The sequence below is a fragment of the Oreochromis niloticus genome, linkage group LG8 (assembly GCF_001858045.2).
Source record: "Oreochromis niloticus isolate F11D_XX linkage group LG8, O_niloticus_UMD_NMBU, whole genome shotgun sequence".
NCBI classification, from domain to species: Eukaryota; Metazoa; Chordata; class Actinopteri; order Cichliformes; family Cichlidae; genus Oreochromis; species Oreochromis niloticus.
The window spans coordinates 12267215-12291030 of NC_031973.2; the positions used below are offsets into that span (position 1 = coordinate 12267215).

At 39.7% G+C, this 23816-nt stretch overlaps 1 protein-coding gene across 5 annotated transcripts in view; it reads left to right on the top strand.

Annotated features, from left to right (window-relative positions):
* Positions 1-23816, top strand: part of pald1a (phosphatase domain containing paladin 1a) — a 59280-nt gene that overhangs the window by 31172 nt on the left and 4292 nt on the right. For all 5 annotated transcript variants that reach the window (XM_013269507.3, XM_013269508.3, XM_013269506.3 and 2 more), the window contains exon 19: positions 14652-14807. In XM_013269507.3, coding sequence (XP_013124961.1) covers positions 14652-14807 — 156 coding nt within the window. The remainder of the gene's footprint in view (positions 1-14651; positions 14808-23816) is intronic.

The following is a 23816-nucleotide window of genomic DNA, read 5'->3' on the forward strand; positions in this document are numbered from 1 at the left end:
TTTTAGCAGACTACATTCCCGTTAAATTATGATTCTGAGGTATTTATAGCCATATATACTATGGTGGGTAGAGTATATGCAGGTTTTTGTTCGCACCATATGCCGTGCCAGGTGACTTCACTGATTAGTATAGAGGAAAAAGTAATGAGTACAATCACCTGCTGCGGTGCGTCATCGAGGGAAAAAAAAGCAAACAGATAAGTATTGCCAGTGAATGATTCAGCCACCTGAATTATAGTCTCAGACTTTTTATAACTCTTATATTATTCTTATATAACTTTTGCGGCTTACTTGGATTTGTTCAAAGTTTAATTACATCTTTACTTTGTACTGTACTGCCCTGCTGTGTTTTGTAGAACTCTTATTCAAATCCAAAGCCAGCAGGTTCTCCAGCATACTACCCGCAGTGATTGTAAATGTTATTTGCAACAGGATAAGACCCGGTAATCACAGTTTCTGAACTGTGCACTTTCAGTTTTTTGCCATTTTGATAAATTAGTCATAAAGCCTTCATATTCTTTCACCTGCCAGCATCTCACTATAGAGTCTAATGTCCTTTTAAACCACGAGAGAGCATAGGAGGTGATTATAAAGAGAATGTACAGTGAGTTAGGATTATTTGTTCTGCCTCTACTTACACACCACCGTTACTCTCTCTTACTCATGAGAAGCATGAACTTGGAATAGTTTCCCAGATTCTCCCCACAGTGTCCAGAGTTCATGTGGGAAAACAGCTCATATGACCTCCCGTTAGATCAGCCCATCTACCTGAAATGCAGTTTGCAAGGATTATTGAATTGCATTCGGCTGATATGAATTGTCTTGATAAATATCAAGTATTCAGCAGAATGAAAGCGCACTGTAAAATGACTATAACGTTGAAACAAAAAAAGCTTCTTAAAAGAAAAACATTTGTGAAAGAAGGATTTGTTGCCAGTCTTTGCATACACTTACAGACAGATAACCATTTACACTCACACCTATAGGCACTTCAGAGTTACCAATTAACCTAACCCCCACTAACTGCATGTCTTTAGACTGTGGGAGGAAGCCAGAGTACCTAGAGTTTTCTGGCCTGATGGTGGAATTAAACTCAGGACCTTCTTGCTATGAGATAACAGTGCTAACCACCACACCACTGTGCTGCCTTATATTAGATAAAATTCCCTAAATTAACTACCACATTGGATATTACATCTATTAGGAGTAAACTGGCAGTATGTAAGATGATGCACAACATTATAGTGACTTTTTTTGTTTTTCCCACCTGTTGTTTGCATTTCTAAAATTCAATATTGTATCATTATTTTGTTCTCCGATCCCTGAGCAAAATATATGTCTCTTTGTATCGCCAGATGTTTTATATTTTACATTTTGCTTCAACTGCCATTTCACACTAGGCAGGTAGTGTTAAGCAGTGTTGTGGGAACTGTGTGATATGTGGAAGCAGGCAGCTCACCCTGGTATTTACATGAACCAGCACAGCTTCTGTTTTTTTGTCAGTCCGGCTAACAAAAACATACGGTCGACAGAAAGCTGCAAACAGCTGCTGGGATCGCCCATAAGGCAGTTATTTCATTCTGTTACTTACCTACTGTAGCATTAAAAACGGATGAGCTAATTAGCTTCATTGGCATACCTTATAAACACATCTTGCTATCACGGCTAAGCTTTTAACATAGTCTTTCTCTTACAAATAAAAAACTGCTCAAGCAATAAATTGCCTTGTTGCTCAGTTAAATGCACTCTACAGTTTTACTGCGACAGGTTTGTTTAATCGCATAAGATCAATATTCCATGGGGGCTAGCCTGTTGTAGTAAATGTAAGATAGATATGGCTCTGTACTCAACATTCATGCTTTAGTTTGCTAACTTTACTGTATAATAAAGGTGGTGTTATTGTTATTTATTTTTTCTTTCTTATCTTGCAACCTCGACCAAACACTGCAGTTATCTTGTGTGTGCTCATTTCACTTGCTCTAACAGAGATTATGCTCTCATGCTCTGCCTGAATTTACATGATGAACAGTAACGATTATTACTGTTCAGCATGCTTTCACCCTGATTAACTGAACTGCCCTCGTCTGCCCTTTGCCCTGACTGTCCCTCCAGTCTCCCTCTTAATCGGGGACAGTGCGTCAGACCTGGGCACCGCACACAGGGGTTACCTCCCCTCACACACTAAACCTGTCAATGCCTCAGGCCAAAAGACCAGGAATAACTGCCTCCAAAGCCATGCAAGTGTGCTTAAGCATGCTCCCAGTAGCTGTGGTCATGGTCTGTGTGAGTTCCAGCTCAGTCCCAAATCATTTCATCAGGAAAAAGTCCACCTTTCTGGCATTTACGCCATCTAGCTACTGGCACTGAACAAACTGGGAACGCAATTTCACTGCTGAAGTGACTTAAATGCCAACCATGTAGATTATGCAAGAAGTCGTTACTGGGTCGAGTTGCTCCAGGAATCAAACTTTGAGAATGCTCCACTGGGGACATTTTTTTTTCATACGTGAAGACAGTTGTACAATAAATGAATGCAATGTCAACAATTGCACACCTTCTCCCACAGAGCCAACACAATCTTCATAGTAACAAGCATTTTATACATGCTGGCATTTGAACTCAAATGCATTTCCTAAGGTATGGACATAAAATTTAAGGCATAGTTCACGTGATTTTTCTAGTTTAAAAGGTTTGTTTAGTGTGCTGGACAGCTACACCCAGCTGGTCTGATCTCATAATGGCTCTTTGTTCCTGTAGCAGTCGTACATAAGAGTAAGTTTAAGTAGTGCTGCTGCAGACATCCTGTGGTTGCAGTGTAATAGTCAGATTTGCTTAAAAAGGTTCCTAAGTGAGTGAATTACCTGTGTGCCAGCCATAATAATAGCCAATAAAAGTTACTCCTGTGCTTCCTTTTTTGACTTCTTTGCAATAGCATACAATGGTTCATAGTTCATTGCATTCTAACATTGTTATGTCCAATGAAAATGAACAATCAACATGAGTGGTAAATGATGCGTATCATTCAAATGTTAATTCCTGCTACTAATATTTTCAGCATTCAGGCTATTAACCCCACTGGTAAACTATAAACATTACACCGCAGTAGTAAAATTTGCTTCTAATAAGGTTGTAAAATGCACGAAGAACAAAAAAAGAAGCCCGACAAATACAGATTATGAGTGATTGCAATAGTTATGTACTCATATTAGGCTTTGCAGTATTGCCAGCTTTTAGGGTTGTCAGAGAAAGCCTTAATAAAAGCAGGAGTTATACTAGATCATCATTTCAAGAGGAAGAGAAAATATGAATAGACAGAACAAGCAACTAATAGCAACGTGGCAAACATTTCATTTCCTTTAAAAAGGTTGTGGTGGCAATATCATAATATTTACTTGGTTGTCCCCTTTCAGTTAGCCACACGAGGGGAAGTATCTAGAATTTTTTTTTTTTTGTAGTTTGTAGTCGTCCGAGCATTGTAGTTTCAACAGTATTGTTAAGGAGCTTAGTGTAAGTGCAGTCCTCATGAATTCTTTTCCATCAACGTTGAGGAATAGTGAGAAGAAAAAGACATGGGAGGTCACTTTTTGGACTGCAGTCTGTCATTCGCTTCTCTCAGGCGTGTTGAGGGGAAAATATGTGGTTGTTCCTTGTTTAACTGAAATAAGTAAGACCTTCCTGAAAAACACAGATTATGGCTTCTGATCTGTGTCTCTCTGTGCATCTTAAGGGAGCTCAGGCCCAAAGAAAGTAGCTGTTTTCACATTTTAAATAGTGATATGAGTTTTTAATCCCTCTGCAGTGTGGTTAGGAAACAACATGGTCTTTAAAGCAGCTTTGTGGATCCCTAACAAGGAGAAAAAAACCCTCAAACATCAATTACATCAAAATACATTTGCTTTCTGTTGCTGACTAACATCAATGTAGAAGGTTATTAGCGGCTAAAAGTACAAATTTAATTAAACGAACTCCAATTAGTTTGAAAATATTGAACGTCTGTTTAGCTGTAGCTCAACAACATCACTTTAATGCCTCACTATTGGGTTTGCATGCATAAGATATTGGGTAGCTCAGTAAATGATCAGTGTGGGAGTCACCACTTGTGTTGCCAGGCATGTGCACGTACAGAATGTACCATAATGGGTGTGGTTATTGTGGGCAGATATTCCAGTCTCTGAGTAGGCCCTGCTGATGAGCCCTGTCTCCTCCTGTGGCTTCTATAATCTCTGCTCCCCAGACGAATCATGCATTTCTGCTTGCTCTATTGTCAAAAAGATTGACCTTGCTTAATCAAAAGCCTGTTCATTTTGCATTCCTTTCTTTAGTTCTCCATCATATTAGTTCTGTTTTTAAGGCGTAACTTGGGGTTAAATTCTTTTGATTGTTAACTATAACTGTTATAGGTTCGGTGTAAATGTCAAGTAAAAAAATCTGTATTGTGATACAATTAAAAATCCTCCAAAGGCTAAATGGAAAGACTGGATGCCGATATATATGTACAATATGTGGCTTGAAACTGCTTTTAACTTCTGAGTGACTGGAAAAAAAGGAGGATTAGAATCTGTAGAAACCATTAACATAAAGGCACCTTCGTCTCCTCCTCTCTCTGGCTGCAGAATGGGTTCTTTTCTGTTTTAAAAAGGAGTTTTTCATATTATGTTGATCCAGTCCTGAGCCTGGAAGTCGAATGATGTATAGCTTTGAGCATTTTGCCATGGCCAAACTGGCAGAGGCTTTCTGGATGGATGCTCAGGTGTTCATAAAAAAGTGCAAGTTAAAAAAAAGGTTCTGAGGCTAAAGCAGCCTAGAGGAATATAAAAGAAATGCATTCATATACTTCTCTCATTTTTACATCTACTGGAGGATGAATAAGCTTGGTTTTGAAAAAAATATACCCACTGACCACTTTGTTAAGTACACCTTTTCAGCTGATTGCTAATGCTGAATTTTTAATCAGCCAATCACAAGGCAGTAAATCAAAGCATTTAGGCATGTACACATAGTTATGACAACCTGTTGAAGTTCAAATGCTACATTAGAATTAAGGTCGTTTAATTGATTTTTGAACGTGAGATGGTTTTTTATGCTAGATAGACTTGCCTGATCTGCTGGGATTTTCCCTCAGAAACCATCTCTAAGATTTACAGACAATAATCCCAAAATATGAGAAAACATCCAGTGAACAGCCGATCTCTGGGCAATCATGTCGTGCTGATACTTGAGGTCAGAGGAGAGTGGCCAGACTGCTTTGAGTTAATAATAAGGTAACAGTAGCTCAAATAACCAATGTTTAACAACCCAGGTCTGCAGAAGAGCATCCCTAGCAGCACAAAGTTATATGGAAGATATCATAAAAACTAAATCAACCAATAGGCTTAGAGCAGATCAAAGAGTTAAGTAGTAACAATGTTACAACTCATATATCTTATAGGACATATTAATTGTTATTCTAGTTAGATCAAGGTCTAACATACCAACCTACCTTACTCATTGTAGCCTTGTGAGCATTATAACTAACATATTAGGTGTAAAAACATGCTTTGTACTCATTCTTAATGTTTGACTATGAAACAACCTCTAAGAATTCTAGATGGTGGCATATGAGAAAAGGCAAGAGCAATAGATCTTACTGGGGATGACTTTCTAATGCAGTCTCTTTTGTGTCTATGTGTGCTTATCCACACAGACACACACGCCACATTTGTTTGTGTGTATAAACAAAGGGCCTAGTTTGGTGCAGCCCTGATTGTTAGAGGACATGGTTTGGATACCCACAACATTGTGTAAATCCTGGAAAGCTGGAGCTTTGTTCCATGTCCTCATATTCTTTCTATGTATTTCCTGGCTCTACTTCTACTATTAAAAAAAAGAACATAAAACTTCTTTGTCTTAATTTCTGTTAACATACATTTTCAGTAAGCTGTGCCAACAACTTTCAAGTTATCTTTTAAAACATTCACCTGGATGGAAAGCAGTTTTGTTAAATTGCTGTCCGCCTCTGGTTTAAAATCAGCATGTGCAGCCTGCTTGACTTTGAGATGTCTGTGCATTGAGTTGAGAAGCCGTGTGTAGGCTGCCTGTCCACTTTAGACAAGTTGGAGTTTGGCTTAGGATTTGGGTGGGAGGTGTTCTTGTAGAATCTGATGAATGGCTGTTTGTGCAAACTTGTGTGGTGAGGGCCAATATGGATTGGCCTTTTTACCCCTCCAACCCCATCAGCTGGTAATTGGCACCATATGTCAGACAGGCAGACCTCTCCATAATATGCACTTCTCAGCTTGGTCCTTACCCATATGAGTCAAGAGACAGGTCAACCTTCAGCACTGGACTCCCAAACTAGAGTCATGCTTTATTAAAAGTTAAAAATATCAGTGTACATATTTTGTTTTGCTTGTTTTCTGCTGAAAATGGTCAAAACCCACAAATTTAAATGTTCCACTCGGCACAAACCAGCCTTACCATCATGACTTGTAAGCAGCTGTAACCTAGAAACAAAAGCCCCTAAAATATATTAGGTGTTTTTATTACTGTTTGTATGATATTGAATAACTTCAATGTGTGAAGTCATTTGGCTTTAACATGCTCCGCTGGTAGAATGGCTGCCAGTAAGACTAGATTAGTTGGTCTCGCTTCAAGAACTATGGATGATGAAGCATCCTAGCTACAGTCCCACAGAGGCCGATGGCTCAGTCGTTTTGGTGAGTTCAGGCCAGTAAATGGATGTTGGAAGACAACTATCAGGACGACATATCCAATAATTGCTTTTCTAATCCTCTAGTAAAAGGGAAAAATCATTTTCAAACTGCTTGATGTTTTTGTCAGGGTTAAGAGACTGCATGGCATGCTGGCTTGTGAGATGTCAGTAGTGTCAGTGCGTTTTTGCCTGAGAGATTCACGGCAAGAGATGGACAGAAATTGCTATCACCCTGAAAAACCCTGGCGGGCAAAATGTTAGTGGTTTGATAAATGAATAGCACTAGCTACACAGTAATTGACTTGCCTGTCAGCCTGTGTTTGTGTGTAGGTGTGACTGGAGGTGCACATTATCACTGTGATTTTAGTCTTTAAGCAAGCACACATCCAATCATTGCTGCCTGGTGTTGTGTTTACAGTCATGAAAACATGACAAGATTTTCAGATTGACAATTTGACCCTTCGTAAGGAAGCTGGGATTGCTCAACATCTGGAACACTTTTATACCAAACCTTATGAGGCACAGTATTTCTATTTACACAAGACATAGGCGCAGGTCAGGCAGCATATTTCACATGTTGGTGGCGTAATACACCTACAGCTGCAGGCTATGACGCTTATACAGGGATTATTGTGAACCTTTGTCTGAGCCTCGTCTGATGTGTTAGAATTAAAAACAGAGACAGAAAAAACGTGTCTGCTGTTGTATTAAATCACTCACAATCACATATCAGAGAAATCGAACCGATATTCTGCAGTGCACGTTTCACTTCAGACAATGCAAAAAGAAATTGCTGCATAGAGCTGAAGCTGCCTACAGCACGCACCACCTTTCTAAAGTATAAAGCTAATAAGAGAGACAAAGAATAAAACGCTGAAATCACAAATGCTGTAAAACGCAGGGATTACTTTTATGAACTGCTTAATGCTCCTTTAAAATTCAACACATTGTTAAATTGATTGATATGCACTTAAAGAAGAAATGTAAGACATCTGACTCAAAAATGTTAAGTAGGTGTGGTTACAGTGCATTTGCATCCACTTCAAATGTTTAAGAAGCAGAGTGTGCGCTGTTCAGCAGTCACATTACCTGTGAAGTTTGGAGTTGTTTTGCTAAGACTTTGTGCGTGCACAGTGGTGGAGTGGCCTCACAGTGAGAAGGTTCTTTTCTGGCGTATGCTTCCTTCTTGAGCCCAGGTTTGTTCCCACAGTTCAAAAACACTGGTTAGGTAAACTGGTGATTCTGAATTGCTTGTAGGAGTGGATGTGAGAGTGTGAGGTCGTCTGTCTCGCTGTACTAGCCCTGTTAACGAGTTGATAGACTGCTGACCCATCCAGGGTGAATGACTTACTGAATAGTTTGCACATATTTCAGTAAATCACTGCACCTTGCTCCTATTATTCTAGCAAAATATAAAGAAATGAGGGCTGTAGATTTTTGTTACTCTGCAGAATGTTTAAGGATATCAAAGAAAAGTGTAATATAATAGGAAATTTCCTCAACACTTTTAACAACTGTAGTAGTACCCAAAACTTAAAATCAGAGGACAAAAAATGTAAAATAATAATTACCAACACCACAAGAAAAAATAATAAGACCTGTAATTAAAATCCAAAAGAGAAGCAGATGGGAATATTCAGGATAGAGATGCTGCACGTGGCAAGATGTGGGCACAGTACATTAAAAATGACTCAAACATAGCCACAATATTTATTAAAACATCTACTGCAAACCACACACATGGAATTAAAGTATATAAGACAAAAACAGAATTTGTACAATTCTAATAAGCTTGAAAGTCAAAATTACAACTAAAGAAATGGGAAGAAAAGTGTTTTTCCGACAGGCTCTCTACTAACAGCCTAAAGATAAAATTTAAAATTGATTGTTTGCCGTGTTGTCTGTTATCTATAGACACAACACTGGTTCTTTCGTTGAGTTAGGTGCCCTTTTAATGCTTGAATGACTCATAGATCAGTGTTATGTGGTTCATAGTGTTATGCGTTTTTTTGTTGTTGTTTTTTTCAGGTATGTTCTAGTGACAGTGGATTTGGGTATGCATATAGTGTGTTTTACATGCGTACATCCATCTAACATGACATAACCCAATAAATTCTTACTAATCTGAGGTACTAGCGTTGAAAAGACCTAGATAAGGCACTTCCAGTCATGCAGTTAACTGTGTGTCTCCCTTGTGAGTGTTTGTGCAGTGATAACATTTTTTAAACACTTCTCCCACTTTCACATTGTCCTCGCTCAGAAGTCTGCTCAGCCAACCAGCATTCCTGGACTCTCTCAACAATGGTATGTGTTTGGCCAGTCTCCCTTCTCATTCAGGGCTGAGGAGCGCTCAGGACATTCATTATCACACCTCAGCAGCTGGTTGAATTATAGCTTTAACCCCTGATAGTCCAAAAGGGCTGACCAGTCACCTCCTTTGTTCTTAAAAAACAGAGATAATGATGTAATTCTCAGTTACACCCCTTTTTTCTAATGCATCAACTCAAATTTTTCTACTTAATGTGCAATAGCTGGAGAATTTGAAGAAACCTAACTACCTTCTTCTCAACAAAGCGAGCAAGAACTAGTTATTAGTTTAAAAAAAGAAAAATGCTGAGCAAAGAGTAAAGAATTGTCCCAGAAGCTAAAAATGTTATATACGCAAATCTAAAACCTTCAAGACTGACTTGTTTCCACAAAAAAAGCTCTCTTTCTTTACCACAACCTTTCCAACATTGTCTTCTGATGGAATTTCTGATCGTGCTCAAGAGGCCGTTGAACCGCACACATGGCTCTGCTGATGCAGACAGACAGATGGCAGCCAGCAAATTAGAGCTCAGGAGATTGTTGAGGTGTGAATTATGTAATCCTTGCAAACTGAGCTTGTGTGTGTTTGCGTGTGTGAGTGAGTGAGATAGAGGGAGAGGGAGAGAGAAGTCAGTTGCAGTGGTAGGTGCCAGGCTTTGGCATTGTAGTTTTTAGGCTAAGAAAGGAAATGCTGAAAGCCCCATGGGGGTGCAGGGTGCACAGGGTAATCAGGTTCACATGCGTTCACCTGCCCTCTGGCTGTAGTCAGTGTCAACTTAGGAATATTGAACAAAAATGAGGTGTGCATATTCTTCATCTTTCTTCCCCTTTCTTCGAGCGAGTTGATAAACAGACAGCACATCCATTGTTTGCCTAGGTCTGGTTTCTCCACCACTCTGCTGCAGATGCTTGGAAAACCGGGATCCAACCACAGCTGTTTGGGAATGGACAGGAAACCCCTTTCACCCCCCTTTCTGTCTGCTGCGTCATTCAGCTCTGAAATGATTGCATTATGGTGTGCTGTGCACATTTCAAATTACCCAAAGTTTTAGCCCACCTACTCATATTCTCTGTACAGCTCCCTAAATGCCTTTGCTGCACACCGGGAGCAGATAACCTTTTAATTCAGCTTCATTCATCAAAAACAAAGACCACTGCGAAAAAGCATCATTAAACCATACTGCACTTCTCCAAGCACTTACTTTCTCTTAACCCCCACTGACATGGTATTCAATCCAGTATGTGCCTGGATGGCAGACCTTGTCACTTTGTTTCCTGGCAGTGCTAAAGGCTTCTAAGTAATCAGAAGGAAGAAACCAAAAAGGGAAAGCACCTTAACACTGTCTCGGCACACTTATGAAAGCCTGTCAGCATTCACCTTGGTGTTGTTCACAGCCTATAATTGAAAAAACAACTCAATTACTAACCTTACTTTGAAAGAGATGGCATGTAATAGCTCAAAATCTGCTACGGAGGACTGCCTTTGTTTGGTGTCTTTGTTTTATGTCTTTAACTCCAATATTTTGTATTTTAATTTGTTCAATAATTACTGCAGGGTTTTTAGAGGATTAGTCAGAAACATAATAAACCAAATACATTTTTTCAAAAGAAGAATTTGATTAATACATTCAGTTTTTTACATTTTATGTCCAACGTTTGCTTGGCGTCCCCTCCTCGAGACAGTGAATTGGGTTTGTGAAAATACTGTTTTCTTGTCTCTTGAATAACAACAGGGGGGGTTACTGGAGCATCATATACTTTAGATGATTGCTACGTACTCTAGTGTACAGACCATATGTTTTGTCTATGAAAGTAATTATCACAAGAATAGCCATGTAACTATTGTAGTTATTTAAAAAGAGTGGAGGTGAAGAGTTGGCTAAAGCGCAGGGGTAAACAGCTATTGTGAAATTAGGTTGTACCTGTTGATAATTGCATGTTTTGAGCAGTTTCGCCTGATGACTTACCAACTGCCAACTGGTAATGGGTTTCTTCAGCAGATAAAAGGGGAGAAAAATGGAAAAAACATCACTGGGTATTGTATCTGTTGAGAAAGTATATCACACACAGCATGAAGCTGTCTAGGCACAAGTAATTTATGTATCACCCAAATTGTTTAATTGCAAAGTATTTGAAGACTATGCCATTAAAATCTAACTGGCAAACAACCAGAAGCAAACAGAGAGTAGATATTTTAATTTAACGCACAGTCCTGTGAAAAACTAAGAACACTCTTGCTGCTTCCATAGGAATTAAGACAGTAAGTAAGTAGCAGCCAGGTGCTTGCTAATCAAATGCTTTTGATTAACTGATCATCAGCGTGAGCACCTCTATAAAAGCAGAAGTTTTGGGCTTGTTTTCAAGGGTTGCCAGGAGGAACCCGAACATGGCAGCACTTCTTCAGTTTGTATTGGAACAAACCACTAGATTTCTGCAAAAATGTCCTTTGAACAGACGAGACCAAAGTGGAGGTGTTTAGCTCAGCACCGTGTTTGATGAAAACCAAACACAGCATATCAGCACAATTAGCTCATACCAACTGTCAAGCGTAGTGATGGAGGGTTGATTTTGGGCTTGTTTTGCAGCCACAAGATTCGGGCATCTTGCAGTCATTGAGTACTCTTCTGTATACCAAATTATTCTTGAGTCAACTGTGAGGCCATTTGTTCGATGGGAACTTGGATGTAACTGAGTCATACAACAGGACAGTGCTCCCAAGCACAGCAGCAAGTCTCTAGAAGAATGGCTGAAGAAAAACTACCCCTCCCACAAGTAATAGTTCAAACCCTAGTTAGTTAATCTGTACTGTGTCCTGACATTTGTATCCCAGTGGAGTATTTTATACTGCAGGATAGGGTTAAAAGTGGATTGATCAACACGGACTATTATAATTTTTAACAGCTGGCTCTTTGTTTACCAAGCATCTACAGTCAACCCGCGGTATTCACAGGGGTTAGGAACCACAACCGCCGCAGATAGCTGAAATCCACGGATACTTGAGACCCCCTCTAAAAACACTTATAAATGCCTATTCTAACAGTTCAAACACAAATGTATCTTAAACTATCATTCTAAACACTTAAATATAATTTCAAAGTCATCTTACAACATTACCCTTAAAAATATACAGCTTACAGCTATGCATGAACACTCCTATAATGGTGGAAGCTAACCTGAAAACCTTTAGGAGTTGACTGTGGTCCTGCTTCTTCTTCTTTGGCAGAATTGTCAAAGCCTTAGAAATCTGCTTCCTGTACATCGCTGTTGAATAATTTATAATTTCAGGCAAAATTATATATAGGCAAATTTTCCGTGAATAATTTGCAGTTGCGTTCCACAGAAAAAATCGAATAGGCGAATCCGCAAATACCTAACCATGAATAGGCGGGCCTTGAACGTACAGGGAGTGCAGAATTATTAGGCAAATGAGTATTTTGTCCACATCATCCTCTTCATGCATGTTGTCTTACTCCAAGCTGTATAGGCTCGAAAGCCTACTACCAATTAAGCATATTAGGTGATGTGCATCTCTGTAATGAGAAGGGGTGTGGTCTAATGACATCAACACCCTATATCAGGTGTGCATAATTATTAGGCAACTTCCTTTCCTTTGGCAAAATGGGTCAAAAGAAGGACTTGACAGGCTCAGAAAAGTCAAAAATAGTGAGATATCTTGCAGGGATGCAGCAGTCTTAAAATTGGCAAAGCTTCTGAAGCGTGATCATCGAACAATCAAGCGTTTCATTCAAAATAGTCAACAGGGTCGCAAAAAGCGTGTGGAAAAACCAAGGCGCAAAATAACTGCCCATGAACTGAGAAAAGTCAAGCGTGCAGCTGCCAAGATGCCACTTGCCACCAGTTTGGCCATATTTCAGAGCTGCAACATCACTGGAGTGCCCAAAAGCACAAGGTGTGCAATACTCAGAGACGTGGCCAAGGTAAGAAAGGCTGAAAGACGACCACCACTGAACAAGACACACAAGCTGAAACGTCAAGACTGGGCCAAGAAATATCTCAAGACTGATTTTTCTAAGGTTCTATGGACTGATGAAATGAGAGTGAGTCTTGATGGGCCAGATGGATGGGCCCGTGGCTGGATTGGTAAAGGGCAGAGAGCTCCAGTCCGACTCAGACGCCAGCAAGGTGGAGGTGGAGTACTGGTTTGGGCTGGTATCATCAAAGATGAGCTTGTGGGGCCTTTTCGGGTTGAGGATGGAGTCAAGCTCAACTCCCAGTCCTACTGCCAGTTTCTGGAAGACACCTTCTTCAAGCAGTGGTACAGGAAGAAGTCTGCATCCTTCAAGAAAAACATGATTTTCATGCAGGACAATGCTCCATCACACGCGTCCAAGTACTCCACAGCGTGGCTGGCAAGAAAGGGTATAAAAGAAGAAAAACTAATGACATGGCCTCCTTGTTCACCTGATCTGAACCCCATTGAGAACCTGTGGTCCATCATCAAATGTGAGATTTACAAGGAGGGAAAACAGTACACCTCTCTGAACAGTGTTAGAAGTTAAAAATTACCCTTTGGAATACTGATATGAACCCCTTATCCATTATGATAATCTGCTTTTGCTTTGCCTTCATATTAATGTCACCCTTAATCTGCACTCACTTACCTCTATTACATTTTGTGCATGTATTTTTCTCACAAATCCTTCATTTGAGATTTGATAATTGTGGGAGTGAGGAAAGACCACTCTTCCCTGTGATCCGCAGGCTGAAACCTGACATTTAATTCCATTTGTGATTAAATTAGGGAAGCTGAACACTGTAATATGACAGCTTGCCACTTTTCGGAACAAATTATATGAAACCCACAAAGAATTGAAGATATTAAATGTCTGGCATTTAAAACCTTTGGACAGTTTTCTAGCAAAATGCCTCTGCTATTTTAGGCATGACACTAATTGAGACCTATTTTACTTTTAAAATGTAAAACTGCAAAAGTTCGAGTTGGACTAAATTACTGTGTAGTGATGTTGTGCCTGTTGCAACAAGATTAGAAAACTGTTGATAACTAATCTTCATAAATGTTATGCTGCTGTCGAAGCAGTTTAGAGGTTATACACTCTATCAGTCAAACTGATAACTTAAAGGAGTCTGTGGCTAAACAATGTTGTGTTGATGGCATGCAGAACTGAAGTTTGTGTGAGCAGTCAGTGAGATGGGGAGCAGGGATGATAATGAAGCTGAAAAAGTTACGCAAGAAATCACTCTGCTGTTCTTATCATGTTTTCTGTGATTGTCTTCTGTAGTTCGGTAAAATTTTGTAAATATTTCCATTAAAGTTGTTCCTTCAGTGAATGCACCCAGATTGTAAAATCAGAAACTTTTTAATGATTTGAACACTGTGCCTCCATCAAGGCAGGTTTGATGGCAAGAATGCTCAATATTATGCAAAAAGAATACACATGCAGGAGGCTGCTGGAGACATAGAACTAGCTACAGTACACACACACACACACACACACACACACACACACACACACAGAAAGAGTCTATATGCCCGCATAGCTTTTGATACTACACAGAGTACCAATCTAAAAATGGATGCTGTTTACAACAGTTTCTTCCACATTGGAAAAATGTCATGTCCTTTGCTCATTTACCCTAATATGCTTTTGTTTACTCTTTTTTTTCCCTTTAGATCAAAAGTGGTAAGACAGAAAAGGAGTGTCAGCAGCTACTCCTGAAAAGCCTGCAGTACCTGGAGCGCTACATTTACCTCATCCTCTTCAACACATACCTGCATCTAGAGAAGAAGGACTCGTGGCAGCGCTCTTTCACACTTTGGATGGAACAGGTACAAGATTTCTGCCCTGCTTTTACCATCTCCTCATCTATACATAAGCATTTTATATACATGAGATTGGATTCGTTTTAGGTCCTTCCTTTAAAAAAACAGATTAAAAAGTTTGGTGAGTGAGATGCAAAAAAAAAAAGATTTGTTTGTTTCATAGTTTCCTTCATTCAACTATCAACTGCATTTAAAAACAGTTAGAATATCAGAAGCGTTAGTCTGTGAATTCTGGATCTGCTAATGCTAATGTCCCACTAAGAAAAACAGTGGTTAGAGCACGATTAATATTATTCTGACAGAGAACCAGTGACTTTTCGATCTCGTCATTTTTGACCTCATTGCTTTGAAGACAGGGATCAGGTCTGTGACCACTTACAGTCAGTCAGTTGTTGTCTTCCCAGCAAATTCTGTGCGTCAAGATGGGGATAAAACCATAGCAGACTGATAGCAATAAGTCTGCTATCAGTCTGCGATCAGTTTGAGATTGAATGGGGTCAAGTTAGAAATTGCGTGCAATCTGTTTGTGATAATATAGGTGCAAACTGACTCAGATTGACTGCATTTTGTTGGCAATATGTCTGCGTTTATAAACAAATGGCAGTTATTTGGAAGACTTCTCCAATCTTTGTGAGCGTAATTGCAGTCGGACTGTAATTTTTTTGAGAGAGGTTGGCTCCCACCAAGTGACTTGTGAAATCACCTCATGATTGAAAGTGGTCACTCAGAAGCTATGGATGCTGCATGCGTACCCCTCTTGGCAACCAGCTTTCCCTGCAACTACCTGAAATCAGTTGCTGAATGCAAAAAAAATGACCAGGCAACCACTAATTTTTCCGAGTCACAAGGAGATTGCCATTCTGTTCTTAGTTTAGTATAATTGAGCCATTACTGTATTAGTCTGGCAGTGCCTTCAAACATGCAGGTTTTCAAGTCTAATATGCACCTTAGCATTGTCAGTAAATAACGCAGTAACATGCAAATGACATTTATCATTAGCCTAAAATAGAAAAAGCAGGAAACAGGAAATCAGTAACAGACGTTTTTTTCAGCATGCTCCATTTCTGCACATTGTGAACTTGTTACCACAGATTCCTAATAGTTTTCCTTCAAGAATTTACAAGCTGGTTCTGATTCCTTTGAGGCCTGGTTCTTGACACACTCAACTTCATATTGTCTCAGCTCTGTGCTTTTGTTGTCACATTAATCGTTTAGCCAGCTGTGCCTCTACAGTAAAAGTCGAGAATTTATGTGCATTCTAAGCAAATGAGTAGTCTGTAAGTGTTACACAAAACACACACACACACAGACACACACACACACAGCAATTAAAATTTATTTTGCAATATGTTTAAATCACATAACAGGAAAAGCAAAAACGGACTAAGCAATTTTACTGTGATCAGCCCACGGGTGGGGGATTTTAAATATAAAGGAACATTATGTTTAATTTATAATTTTCCTACATTTGGTTTTAATTAAAGTTGTTAGATGTCTTGTTCTTATCCTGCCTTTTCACTAAGCTCTTCAAAAACCTGCAGCCTCCTTCCACGGAGCAGTCATCATTGTCAATGTCACAATATGTTGTGTCCTCAGGTTAAATCATGAAAGTTTAATGTCTGGAATCACCGTGTCAGAATGAAGTCGCTAAAACTTATGGTCAAAAGCAATCAAACAAGCCTTGGTCATGTTTGGACACGATATGTTCGACATTGAGCTTCACGGCTATTTCCCATTCTTCTTCATGAGGAGAGTCTGGAGGTGGAAATCTCTTCCTTCTTTGTCCTTATTGGGGTGGATTAGACTCAAAGGAAAAACTGAGAATTCCAAAATAGACTGGAACAATCGTTGTGAAAACAATTGTCACAGAAATATGCGCGGTCAATCGGGGCATATTCTTCCTGTTATGAATAGCAAATATATGTGGTGCATCAGGGTGACTCTAATGGCCCAGTTATGCCATGAGAAAATAGAGGCATACACACTGGGGATATGGAGATACTGCTGCAAAGCTGGCAACAGACACATTAATACTGTTAAAATATCATATAAAAATGATGTGTCTGTATTTAGATGTATAGCTAACCCTGTTGGTAATCGTTGATATTCCAAAACTACCTTCCAAAGTACCTGTTGAGTTGGAAATGTAATTAAAAAAAACAATCATTTTGTGCTATTACTTTAAATGTCCACCATATTGAGGAAAGTGCACCCTTCAGTTTATTGTATGTCCCAAATAGCATTTTTCAGATTACAAAAAAAGGGGAAAAAATATGAAGGCTTTCAGTTATTTTTTTTAATTAAACTTTACCTTGCAGTGAGATTTGAGGCATTTTGTTTACTATTTAACAGAGTCCTGTGGAAGGTTTTCTTTAAATTCATTCTGAAAGGGCATCCACACATGTAGCAGTGTAGTGTGCAGCTACTGCAGGTTCCTACTGTGGATAAATGGGGAGGGTTGCATCAGGAAAGACATCCCATCTAAATTCTTTGCCAAATCAAGCACGTGGATCACCAGGTGAAGGAGGACACACTGAAGGTTGGTGTCACAAAAGTGAATGCTAGGGATAGCATAACTTGATCTGCTCTGGCGACCCCAAAGGGGACCAGCTGACAGAAGAAAATCTTTTTTAAGGATTTTTCTGTGCAGAGTTTGCATGTTTCACCTTGGCTTGTGTGGGTTCTCTTTGGGCACTAGGGCTTCCTCCGCACTCTGAAGACACGCACAAAATTGGCCAGCTGTATGAATGTGATGTTGATTTGTCATCTGTATCTCTGTGTTGGCTCTATGATAGACCGGTGACCTGTCCAGGGTTTACCCCACCTTGCTGTACATGACAGCGGTTATAGGCTCCAGCCCTGTCTGAGCAGAAAAACAAAAATGACTGAGCACATCTATTTAGATGAGCTAGTACAGTAAACTGTCACCTCTATGGGCAGTGGCAAGGTCTAGAGGGAAACAAGATAGGTATATCACAGCCATTTTTCAACTACACCTCTGCCATCAAATGAGCCACAGACTTTTGTTGAGGTCTGTCTGCTTTCACTAGAGCATTCAAACCCCCTTTTTGACATTCTAAAATGTAAAGCATCGTCAAGATATAAAGAGCAGATAAAATGAAATTGCTCAAACAGTCTGCATCAGCAATGTAAATGTAGTACAATATATGTACTCACTTGTTTTTCTTGTACATTTAAAAAGCCTACACATAATCATAGGATAGCTCCAGTATCTCCAAGATAATGTGAAAATCCTGGAGTACGTGAAATTTCATGCTGTAATGATTGATTTGTGTTGTGGAAAATAGTCATTTTTCAAAAAGACAGAAACTCTTTTTTGTACTGGGAACAGGGGGAAATATAAATTAAGGCCTGATATTTGTCTTCACATATTAACGTTAATTATGAAGTTCCACAGGGTTCTGTGCTAGGACCAATTCTATTTATATTATACACGCTTCATTAGGCACTTTTATTAGAAGGCATAGCATACATTTTAATTGCATAGCATACATCATTCATGCCGATGATACCCAACTTTATCCAGCCGTGGAGTCATGTAACACACCAATTAGTTTAACTGCAGGATGGTCTTAAAGACATAAAGACCTAGATGATCTCTAATTTCTTGCCTCTAAATTAGGTTAAAACTGGGGTTACTGTACCCAGCCCAAAAAAACTTAGAAACATGGCATCTTACTGGATATTTACTCTGGATGGCATTGCCTTGGCCTCCAGTGACACTGTGAGGAATCTTGGAGTTGTTTTTTAACAGGATATGTCCTTCAATCTACAAATTAAATAGGTATTTTCCTTTTTGATGAAACTTATAGTTAGGGCTGGATCAGGTGACCCACCTCACTCATCTCTTTTTACCTCTGTTTATACATCACTCTGCCTTTAATCATTAGTTATTATTAATCTTCCACAGTGTGTCTTTTATCCTGTCTTCCTCTTCATCGTCAACTGGTAGCAGCAGATGGCTGCCCCTCCCTGAGCCTGGTTCTACCAGAGGTTTTTTCATGTTAAAAGGAAGTTTTACCTTCACACTGTGACCAAGTGGTTGCTCGGCAGGGGTCGTCTGATTGTTGGAGTTTTCCTCTGTATTATTGTAAGATCTTTACCTTACCAAATAAAGCACCTTGATGTGACTGCTGTTGTGATTTGGTGCTATATAAATCAAACTGAACTGAATTGTCACTGATATGAACAAAGGACACTTTTTCAGTTTTTAGTATTAAATCCATTTTAGGTGTATTTTAACAGAAAGTGAGATTCTGTGATCACAAGTGAAAAACTACAGACTTGTGGCACGTTATTGATAATTAGCTGATAATTTGTTTGTTGCTAACTCACATCAGTGCTACATACATTCAAATAGTTCAAATTATCACATTTCCATCAGAGGGCAGAGTACAGTGTTAATATGCAGATCACTGCACACTGAAACTCATCTTAAAGAAAGTTCTCTTTGCTGCTGATTTATTTACTTCACATAAATCTAATTTCCCTGATGACCAGACCTGACAGCATAATAAATGTGACAGTTCCTTTGCTTCATGTTAACAAATTAGGCCAAACGGTGGATTTCTCTGCATTTTCAGCACTGACATACTCAGTAACTTTTTTGTATTGTTTTTCTTAGCCCCTGTCATTCTCCTACTTACATTTTATATGTATATTTACAGAAGTTGAGAGAAAGTATTATAATATGCAGATGTGGGATAACATTTGATAGTGATCCTCTAGTCATACAGAAATTGGACGAGAACATTATAAGTACAAAGAGTTTAGTATATATTGTCTGAGCTTAGTCAAAAGAAAGTTCATCATCTTGTCGCAGCACCAGACATATTTTGAGTGACAGATGTTATCTGGGAAGTGCAAGTATATAATTAAAATGACTGAAGTCACTCCTTGCAGGCATGTCCCTTCATCACCCCGTACATACAAAAGGTAGATATTGATTTGAACCTGTCAGACTCGGGCCTGAGCAGCATTTGGCATTAAGGTGGGAATTAGATGTCATCTTAAAGAGATCTTGAAGGACTTGAAGGCTTGAAGATATTGCAGTGATGTCAGCTACAGCTGTGACAGTAGTGACAAAGGCATTCAAACATCAGAATATCTCAGTTTTTCCTTTATCCTCTTTTTAAAGAATTATCCCGAAAAATCAGTATTTCTGTCACCAACATCAGTATTGTGATGTATTTACTAGCCTACTTGGAGCACAATCTGGCAGTAGCCCAGCCAATCGGCCCCATCCAACCTCGGGGCACAATCGTTAGCCTATCACCAGTGACCGTGGCAGGACCGTTAATGACAAACTGCAGTGCCACAGGCAGCAGTCGGGGGGTCATCACTATCGCTGGTCACGCTTTTGAAGCCATGGTTACACAACCTGTCAGCTCAGAGTGGTACATTCTGTCCTGCATCCTACATTGGCTGTATGTACGTGAGTATGTGTGTGGACTAATTTGATCTCTACAGCCACTAAAAGCAAGAGCCCAGTGTTCCCAGTCATGCAGGGTAGCATCCTTTGCCTTTTATGTATTTCATATATTTTGCCCTTTTGCTTTTGTCATAACTATATGTTTTGAAGATGAAGATGCTTTCACAATAATATATTACAACTACCCACTATTTCCACAGTTACACTTGTAGACAGTTTTTCAAGGTACTTGGCAGAGAATTTATTCTGAGAGTTTTCTGTGACTTCATGTTAACTCAGACCAGCTCGATGATATTGAGATATAGGCATAACATTTGGTGCAGGACTCCATGTTCTTCTTCTAGCTAAAGATAGTTCTTTGTGACTCTCTGTCTCAGGATTTTTGGGTTTATTGTGATGCTGCTAAAGAAATTTGGGAGCAATCTGATGCCTCCGTGACATTTATGCATTGTGTGATGGATAAAAAATATAAACATGCATATTTGTCAAAGTTTTTAAATAGATGTTGCTCACTGGAGAAGAGCCAGAGGTTAAACTGGCACATTGGGACAAATACTGTACTTCATTGGTCAATGGCCATGGCAGCGTATTGAGATGAGAGTGAAAACTTCAGATTAGATTTTGAAGTTGAAATCTATGTTTGCTAATCAAAAGTGCGGGCCTTTACACAATAGCTCGACTTGTGTACAGTGCATACCGCAGATGCCTGCAGAAGTAGTACCCAATCAGTCACTCCAGCTGTTTTGATGTGTGGCACAGAGGCCTCCCTGTCCCCCCCTGCACCGGGCTGGTATGTGCAGCCTTTGAGATAGCCGACTGTGGGAACGACCAGTGCTTCCTCGCTGCCCTGTCCCCCATTGCTCCACAGCACCGTTTGTGATCTCTTCAATGAAACATGAAAGATATCTCACCAGCAGCTCTGCTTGCTGTCACCCAGGAAGCTTGTCGCCACACGCCAACAACTTCAAGGCCACTTCACAAACAGAGAGCACCTGAGGGAGCACGATGCTACAGTTTAGCCTCAAAGAACAAATCTGATTTAAATTGTTTGACTTTGAGTTTTTTTGTTTTGTTTTTGTACAGTGTGGAGGGGAACTTAATTACTTTTCTTTTTAACATTTATGTTGAGAAATTAGTTTTGTTACAGTAATGTCCCAGGAATCCATGAGAAGTAACAGCGGACGTTAAAGTTGTTCATTTTATTTATAGTTATAAAAGTCAGTAAAAATAAGAAGAGTTACTGTAATCCTCAAAATGATTTTTGTGTGGTAGCAAGTTGTCAGGGTATCACAGCTTGTTTTCAAGCACTTTTGTGTCCAGGTGTACAGAAACTGAAAAGGATGCAATGAAAAGAAAACCGTCACAGTGTCAGCATGCAATGTTTTCTGAGATTGAAGAAGATAAATATTATATCTGGAATTACTTATTGCAGAATCACGGGATCGCTACTGTTTCACACTTGCATCTATTTCTTTAATTCCTATGACACAGACACTGTTATGTGACCTCGGCTTTCAGTGGCCTCCAGCCCTCTGCATTGCTTAATGTTGGTGGTGTGGGGAGGGAATGTTGTGAGCGGTGTACAAGGAAGCATAAGTGCAGCAACACAGCCTTGACTTCCCCTTTCCCTTGTTCTCCAGTGGTCCCACATCAAGAGCTTCATTCATTCAATCTGCCGTCCTTCAGCATAATTAACAAGATGCCAAATTCGATATATATATAATATTTGTATATTGTAATATTAATGAGACTGACTGTTTTTTGGAGATGGTAAACTAAGTGTCTCTACACTTGCTTAACTCCTTAGCCAAAAAACATAATTTCTTCAGGGTCTGCCCTGCAGTCGTCTCCTGGTTGGATTTGCTTAACACCCACAACACTTTAACGCCTTTTTTTTGCACTACCCATACTCTGACCTCAGTCCCAAGTCAACAAGCTCCTTACCCTATCTGAAAGGATGAGCACACCCTTCAAGGAAACTCACTTTTTCCACTTCTACCCTGACTTACTCTTTCAGTCCCTACCCACATCTTGTGGCTATAGATGATGATAGGAACGTGGTTATGTATTAACCTCTTCGGATTAGAATGTCAGGTTTAAAAGTACCGAGTGTGTCAGAATTGGACTTTGTTAGAGCGGTGTTTAGCACTATTTCCTCACAGCAAGAAGGCCCTGGGCTCAAGTATAGTCTGGGGTCTTTTTGGGTTTAGGTTCCATGTCTGTGTTCCACTTGTCTGAGGGTTCTTTCCTGGTACTCTGGCTTTCTCCCAAAATCTTAACAACACACATGCGTTTGGTTAATTGGTGATTCTAAATCTACTGTAGGTGTGAATAGTTGTCTGTCTTTATGTGTGAGTACTGTGAAAGAGTTTAAAGCCTGTCCAGGGTGTACCCCTCCTCTTGCCCCATGACAGCTGGGATAAGCCTCGCCCTCCCCCACAACCCTAAACTGGATAAGCAGAAGAAAACAGACAGATGGATTGTGCTGTGAGAGTTTTGTAAGTGGATTCCTTTTTGTTTGCCACATTGAAATCCCTTCTGCTGCAACAGCTGAACTAGTCTGACTGCAGCTGGCATCCACTGTGAAGTCACAAGCTTTACTGGATTTATCTTTTCTTTTCTTTTTTTTGTAAAACAAGAGAATAATGAAGAAAACTGGATCAACACCAACAGCTTTGACTCCACAAAGACTGTATGCAGTCACTGTCATCCCCCTAATATGCTCTTTTGGGCCTCCCTAAGTTGACGTTTTGTATTTTCTGATGTTTCATACATTACTTATTTAGACAGGCAGGCTCTGGGGTGGATGAGTCAGGCTATGCATGTTAACAGCACAAATCCAGAAATTCATGTGGGCGTCAAATCGACTGACTAATGGTTCCGCTGCACTAGGTCAGTTTCTCCTATCAAAATACTCGTGCAGCTTTTGAACTTTTAGCCGTCCACGAACTCATAGCACACAAACATTAGAGGTACATGACTGCATGAGCTAGTTATTAAAAAGCTGTATTAAGACAGGACAATAGAGGCTGCGTGATCACTCATTTCCAACTTAAAGAACCAAGCCAGTGCCGACTGCACAAAAGCAGAAGTTATGTGATATGTATTTAAGGTTTGAATTTTGCATTGTAAGCAAGTAGATAATCCAGACCACACTTTGTGGTGCACGTGTTTATTTCTGCACAAAGCTGGCCGGCTAAGCTGTAATCACTGTTAGTGAAAGGGATATCTTGATAGTATTATTCCTCTTCATTGTTCCCATATGTCTTCTTCAGCATTTACCTGACAGCCTACTTTTAAAAGGGTTTCCAGCAGCACGTACGTACAGGATTCCCTCGTAGCCCCGAGAATATGACCACAATTATATTGCTCATTTTTGTTTAGTATGCAAATTTGCTCCCTCAAACGCTGTCCTTATTTACCCCGATGTTCAAAGATTTTCTCTCTCTCCACTCCAAAATTTGCAGCTTCCTTGACTGCCTCAGGAGAAAAAGGGAGAGGTTAAATTGGCAATGCATTTTAGGCCACGTTACTTCCACTGAGTCATTCCCTGGATGTCTGTT